Genomic DNA, 7,899 nt, shown 5'->3' on the forward strand with positions numbered 1-7,899 from the left:
TAATATTAAATTGTCCAAAAAATCCTCACAGAATTATAAGTTTTTTTTTTTAAATTCAAACCTTTATATTTTTTTAAACAAATTTTTATGTTTTTTTCCCTAATTCAATTACCACCACTCAAATAATACAGCAACTCTCTTTATCAATAAAATAATATAAAAATAAAATTTTATTTTAATATATTTTAAAAGAGTATGAATTTAACAAATAAATAAATAATATTATAACTATTTTAAATAAAAATAAATAATATTTATTGTTTTTAAATAAATATAATAATTTATTGACTTGTTTGACTAATTTCCAATAGTTAGTTTTCAAAGGCTAGTTTCCAATGGCTAACCCTCAGCAATGATGCATCCTTATTATTTATTCCTAAAGATCTTAAGATTTCTTTCACCTTGTCCTAAGAATGAACCACATTGGTTAGTTTCGAAACATGAACTAAATCCTAATAATGTGATTTTTCTGAAAAAAAAATTCATCTACAATATAAATCACTAAAATCTAAGATCTAACAAAATAAATAAATATTTATAATCATAATGCAATATCAACGATAAAATCATTGTTATAAAAACGATTAAATTTTTTTTCCTATCCATTATAAACTTTGTATTCTTATTTTTATATTTTGATCTTATTGCCTATGAATGTTTAATTGTTTGTTCCATTTTATTTTTTCTTATTTTCTTCCAATTTAATAATTTTATTACTCAATCTTTTTATTTTTTAATATATCTGTACTTATTTTTAATTTAATGCCTATCAAAATATAATAAGAATTTAACTCTATTTACCAATTAAAAAATTAATATATATATATATTAAAAAATTACTTTATTAACCCATATAGAATTACTTAAAATAAAAAAGATTCTAACAAAATGATAATCCCGAACACTAAAATCCTAAAACCAAAACAAACAAATTATATATATATATATAGATATATAATAAAATACAGCATGCCCATCAAAATTTAAAACAAAATCGTGATCACAATATCATTTCCGAATTGTCATTAAATTACGATGCAAAAGGCTCATTTAAAATAATAAACCATAAAAATAAAAGAGTTATCTAGTTTAATGTACTAAGCTCCTCTTTATTGTTAAATCCCTACCATTAAATCCAACCAATTCAAACTTCTTAATAGAAATAAGATCCAAAAGGCACTTTAATGATAGAAAGATCATTGTATCATATCTATTATTGAGAATACAAATTGAATTATCAGAATTAATGCCTTACCTTTGAATCCAGGGGGCATGAAACAATCAATTCCTTTTGCCAGAATGCACAGGCATGAAAGATCCTGATTCAAAGGCCATGCTCGCAAAGTATTTATATACACTTATCTAAACTTCTTTTGAATCTAATCAATGTCAATTTTAAAACTATTGGTTAACAAAATGCAAAACAATGGCTGAATCTTGTTCTTGGTTAAAGATCCGTAACACAGTTAGCGTCAAATTCACAGAAATCAAAATATTGTTCCAGGTTAAAGAATATTGTTCCTGGTTAAAGAATCTTGTTCCTGGTTAAAGATCCGTAACACGGTGTCAAATTCGCAGAAATCAAGCGCTGTTGAACTTAGCAACCGCTTTGGTGCCATCAGAGACAGCGTGCTTGGCGAGCTCCCCGGGAAGAACAAGCTTTACAGCAGTCTGGATTTCCCGCGAGGTAATGGTCGGCTTCTTGTTGTAGCGTGCGAGCTTCGATGCCTCGGCGACCACCTTTTCAAAGATGTCATTGACAAAGCTGTTCATTATCCCCATGGCCTTGCTGGAAATACCGACATCAGAATGAACCTGCTTCAGAACCTTAAAGAGATATAGCTTGTACGTTTCTGTCATCGGCTTCTTGTGCTTCTTCTTGCCTGTCATCTCCCCGCCTCCCCTGGGTAGTGTCTTCCCGGCCTTCAAAGGAGGGGGAGGCTTCTTATCAGCAACAGGGGATTTCTCTACCACGGGCTTCTTCTCTGCAACTACAGGGGATTTCTCTACCACAGACTTCTTCTCCACTGCTGGTTTCTTCTCTGCCTTGGGAGCCATTGCTCAAGTTCGTGTGAAATACAGAGCGGCGTTCTTTTGCTTCCTCCCTGAAATATCAATACGGAGAACTCTCGGATGAAGTCTGTTATTGGTAAAAGAGTGTATTTATAGATTAGTAAAAGTTTCTATTTAGAGTAAGGTAAGTCTGTTCAATTGGTTCGTTAGGTACGGCACGGATCGTCGTTGATCGACCGTAGATTAGGACATTTTAATCGACGGTCGAAATAAGCTAGATGTTTTGGTCGCGGGTGAACGAAGCAAGAAAACAAAAAGGTGGTCAAATGGTTTTGAGGCCTGAAATCGTCATTTCCGACTCTTGAGAATCATTTTCGTTTGTTCATGTATGCTATTTTAAATATTGTAATTAAATGGTTTAAATATATAAAAAATAAAAATATATTAAATGATTAACGGTTTAATGTTATTTTATGAAGTGTTAAAGGATTTTAGTTTGAGTGGTATGGTGAGTGTGGATTCAAGTCTTTGGAGACATGATGTAACTGCCTTGTTATAATAGTGGTAGTTAGTGGTGGATAAAATAAAGCATTAGGCATTGTCGTCATCTCATCGGGTAGTAAGGAGGGTTGGCATGGAAATGCATCCTTCCTAATATATTAATGTTCCTTAACTCTCATACGCAGTGTAGTATGGAACTTAATCACTCTTTGATTGCAAAGGCTAATCATTCCTAGGTTGGTTTAATGCTTGACCTTGAATCAAGATTTAACAGAACTTAGGAGGAAATGCATTATAGTCCTTGGACGTCAAACGTTTCATTCTAGCTAGGCTCCCTTATGTGTATTGGTCATTTCAGGAGGTAGGGGGCTCTCATTTCACACAATGCCACCACCCTGCACACAAGGAGAATGGTTTGGAATATGCAAGGGGCATCATGTCGAGATTTATGGTCATTCGTGGTAGATATTTGCTTTGTCCCACTTTAGGTATCGATTTGAGTTCCCTTTATATATGTTGTTGTTATAAGCTTTTTGCTCCATATTTCTCTGAGTTGTAGGGTGGGTTTGTTGGCTCATTACACTATTTACATTTCATTATTATGCTAGATTTGTTGTTTAGGCTTGGTTTTCCCTTTCACTATGCGTTTTCCCTGGTTGTGCTCTTGTGTCTCTAGCAAGTTGGACTCCCACAACATCATAGTGCTCCTCCCTCTCTTTCAGCCAACACTTTTTGGCTCCTTCCTTTTGTGCACAACCTTCCTGCTGCCCCTCCTTCGGTGACACTTCCTTGGCATTACTCCTCTACTCTACTCTATCCAACCAAGTGCTTGCACTGCTTGGGTCATCATGTCCTACCAATGGGATTGATTTAAATGTGTTGTGGCATATTATTAACAATAGTGAGGCTCTCATGTCCAACATAAAACAAAGAGCTATGTGGCACAATATAGAGAACGCACCCCTCAATAGGTCCAAGAGGAGATAACAGAGGTGGAGCGAAAAATTGTTGATGAGCATCATTGTCTAACCAATTCATAAGTCTTGGTTGAGGTGCAAAATTGGAACTTGGATACGGGCCACACCAATGCTTGTTGCAACCAATATGCATACACCATCAACATATATTGGCACTTGAAATTAATGTCGGGACGAGTATTGGATGACATGAACGAATACAAAGAGGAAATTTTATTAATGTTTGATGATATGCAGTTCAATATGAGTTATATGGATTACAAGATTGAACAAATAGAGACTCATTTGGGCACCCCCTCCACTCCCCCCGACCCAGATTGCTCACCAAGTAGCAACAAGGAGCCCATCCCCGTAGAAGCCTCTGAATCTTATAAATCTTGATGATAGTTTCTATGATGCTTTTCTTTTTTATTCTATTTCTATGTCTTTATGTTTTCGATTTAAGAATAGTCCTATAGGCTCAATACACTAGTTTAGCTTCTTCTTTTTTTGGAAATTGAAATTTGATCTCTAGTTTGCTTTCCCTAGTGGCAGACCATGATAGACTTTAGTATATTGATGTATACCCTTGAATTCTAGGAATATAATCTTTACATTACCAAAAAAAACTATATGTATTATCAGGGTTTTAATAAAATTAATATATATATATATATATATATATTGAGACAGATGTGAAATTTATATAGATGTAAGTAATATTATTAAGAACTAACATAGATCTATCTTAACTATGAGGAATCAAATCTCTCTAAATGCAAACATTTCCTCAAGTTTTGCACTCAAAAAGAGGTATGCAACTTCAAATATTTGATCCCTCTTGGTGCTTTTAAATGGTTGATAAACGCCAATATGCATCAATCCTTAATAAGCATCAAAACACTTTATTATACATCTCACATTGCTAAAATTAAGAAGTCATATAAACTTACTAAATCATAATTGTATTTTAAATGGTCAATTGGATTATATAAATTATAACCTTATTGGTAAAATAGGTTATCTTGAATGGTTGGGTGAAATGGTTGTTATCTTCTTGGCCCAAGTTCAAATCCCTACTAGTGACATGATGAGCTATAATGCCTTGATATATTTTGTTGTAAAGAGAGAGATTGGTATACTTTGTTAAGATGGATCTATGCTAGTGTAACCATAAATTATAAAATATACTAGCACAACCATATAAATCAAATGGTTGATAAACGCCAATGTGCATCAATCCTTAATAAGCATCAAAACACTTTATTATACATCTCACATTGCTAACATTAAGAAGTCATATAAACTTACTAAATCATAATTGTATTTTAAATGGTCAATTGGATTATCTAAATTATAACTATATTGGTAAACTAGGTTATCTCGAATGGTTGGGTGAAATGGTTGTTATCTTCTTGGCCCAAGTTCAAATCCCTGCTAGTGACATGATGAGCTATAATGCCTTGATAAATTTTGTTGTAATGAGGGAGGTTGACTTTATTATTTTTTAAAATTTAATTTTAGATCTAATGTCCCATTGACCTAATGCTCCACTACAACATCTTCCCCGTAATGGATTATAAATCGTCTCTTGGTGCAATAAAACTCCTCCGTGTTTAATATTAATTATGGTGTAATATAGGTAAAAATACATACTAAATATTTTTAATGTGGTTGATAATGTGATTATAAGTAACATGTATACCAACATAAGAAAAAATATAATATATAACTTAGAAGTGCATCATCATCAATCACGTGACCTGGATGTTCTTTACAGTTACAACTACACCTATGATCTTAAATATTAGAGAAGCGTAGCATGATATTTAATCCTAAAATTGTAAGATATAATAAGCCTTCATTGTCCTCAATATGGCATCAATAAATGAGATAGTCAACTTCACAATATGTAATTATAACACCCCTTATGTTGACCCTTGTTTTTGTAATGATAAATAATGACTATGTAATAGCAACATGGAAATCATAGTTGGCTGAGACTTTTTTTAACTATGAAATAAATATAAATATGAAACTTTTAATTGGCTAGTCTAAGGAGAGGACACAAGGATCCATGGTCCTAGAGGGAGTGCAGAAGGGGAAGAGATTGGTGTGGGCTAGCATAACAGAACACTCAACCATTCAACATTTGGCAAGGAGATGATTGGACAAAAGAAGTGCCCACATATTTCATGTTCCCACAATGTGAGTGAACATGGCTTCTGTCACCCAGTTAGTTAAACTAACTGGGTGACATGGCTTGTGTCACCCAGTTAGCTTAGTTAATCCGAGTTGGAAGAATTGATTTCAATTAAGCATGAATGATTTCTAATTTGTAGCAATTTAAATCAGTTAAATTGAGTTATTGTCAGTTAAACTAGTTCTAACTGTTAGAGGAACTAATGGAAGGTCAAGTTGTGCAGTGTGACTTCAGTCACACTCAGTGATCATCCAATTAACTAATCAATCAACCCAAAATAATTGTTGCATGAAGATAATTTGAGTCATCCAATTTAGGTGGAGGTTCCAAGGAAATCTATTATCATTTGTAGACTATTCCAATGTGTACAGGTGGTGCATGCAGTCAAAGGATCAACCTAAAGGAATTGCGCAATCCAATTGAGGGAATTTCCTAATTAATAGGGGCCTAATTCCTCAAGGAACAACGCAAGGAAATAGGAGCTTGGAGGGCTTGAAAATTGGCTAAGTGTTGGCCAGAGTCAGTCAGTCAGGCAGAGGGATAAACTATACACTTGCAAGTTGTGCTCAGGCTTGAGCAAGCATATGTATTCATCTCTATTATTTGATTAATGCAATACATATAGGAAGGGGTTTTGAGCAATTTCTTTCCCCTAGATAAATATCTGTGTATGTGTGTTATTTATTAATGCATGTTTATGATATGTGTTCTAGATTGTGAATTGAATTCCGCAGAGCAGTAGAGTAGATTTGAGTCTTGTGATTTAGTAAATTTCATGAGCAGTTTCAGATCTACACATAATTTCTACAACGATCTACCCAAGTTTTGTTGCCATTATTCAAATGTTTCCTGATACATCCTAATATAAAACGAATGATTTTTATAGGTCATGAATCTAACAACGTGATGTGGTGGTTTGTTTATCTTGATCCATTCATTCTCATCAACCCTAAGATTGACCAGTTCAGATTCATCAAATCCCCTGGCGGAGATTACCTCGAAAAGAAGTTGCACTCCTTTTATAGTTGTTGATTCAGGGGAGATTCTAATATATTGGAGAATTGCTTGATTTTTGCATAATCATATCAACCAACATAGGTATTTTGGAATTGCCATCCAACATCTCATAATTAAGGAATATTTGCTCCTATTGAAGGGATACTAGGATTGCCAATGAATGAACATCTCAAACCACTCCATTGGTATGTTATGAATTTGAGCTAGCAGTTGCAGGGTGATTTTCTATATTTTCATAGTGAAAGGGCATTGACAGAAGAGATGCTTGATATTTTCCTTCGCCTTACCATAGAGAGCACATTGAGAGGGGCCCTGAATGTTCCTCTTTCTAAGGTTTTCTACTGTTAAAATTTTCCCATGCACCATTTTCCAACAGAAAGTATTGACCTTTGGAAGCCCATCCCTGTTCCAGATCTTCTCCCATATTCGTAAGGAGGTGGGGAAGTGAGGTTTTTAAGGAAGAGAGCATATCCTTCCTTCACAGTATAGTGCTGATTTTTTCCTCCCAACCACATATGTCTATCCAATTTGTGCATTGATACTAGCACAAAACCTTTTAGGTATTTTATCAAATCTTGCCAATGATGTCGAAGATGAGATGGACGTGCTATATTTCTCCATCCACACCATGAACCATTCTCATCCCAAATGGAGATATCGGCTAGATGGTTAATACCCGGCTCTTCCATCCATTTAGCAAGATTCTCAACCCCTTGATTCGATGAAGCCAAGTCAGCCGAAGGAGTGCGATCTTTCCATAAACGAAGGTGCTTTCCATTGCCCGGTTGCCATCCAAGATGCTCAAGCAAGAAAGGGGCCACAAATTTGCATGACTTACATATATTATTTCCTTTCCCATCCCATGACTCATCTTCTGGCCTAAGCAACCAATTCTTGTGAAAATACTTCCTTGTGAAGGCCTTTTTCCACCATTAATTGGTGTACGATAATAGCCTCCATACCAATTTAGCTTCGAGAGCCAAGTTTATATATTCGGGGTCTTTGATGGCTAGACCACCCAATTTATTTGGCAATTTGATCGTATTCCAATTCACCAGATGAAAATTTGTTTTCATTTTTTTTGCCTCCTTGCCATAAGACTTTATGATTAGCCTACTAATACTATGAACTATATTATTCAGAGCTAATAATCCTAATCCAAGGTACATCAATAAGGAAGAAAGAATTGATTTTATGAGAATAACTCTC

At 34.4% G+C, this 7,899-nt stretch overlaps 1 protein-coding gene across 1 annotated transcript; it reads right to left on the reverse strand.

Annotated features, from left to right (window-relative positions):
• Positions 1-1,262: 1,262 nt before the first annotated feature.
• LOC149261322 (histone H2B.9-like) lies at positions 1,263-2,117 on the reverse strand. Its single transcript, XM_089381581.1, has one exon. The coding sequence runs from the start codon at positions 2,056-2,058 to the stop codon at positions 1,582-1,584; it is 477 nt and encodes a 158-aa protein (XP_089237707.1). The 5' UTR covers positions 2,059-2,117; the 3' UTR covers positions 1,263-1,581.
• Positions 2,118-7,899: the final 5,782 nt, after the last annotated feature.

The sequence above is a fragment of the Pinus tabuliformis genome, chromosome 6 (assembly GCF_031772625.1).
Source record: "Pinus tabuliformis cultivar Carrire ecotype Pingquan chromosome 6, CPIR1, whole genome shotgun sequence".
Lineage (NCBI taxonomy): Eukaryota > Viridiplantae > Streptophyta > Pinopsida > Pinales > Pinaceae > Pinus > Pinus tabuliformis.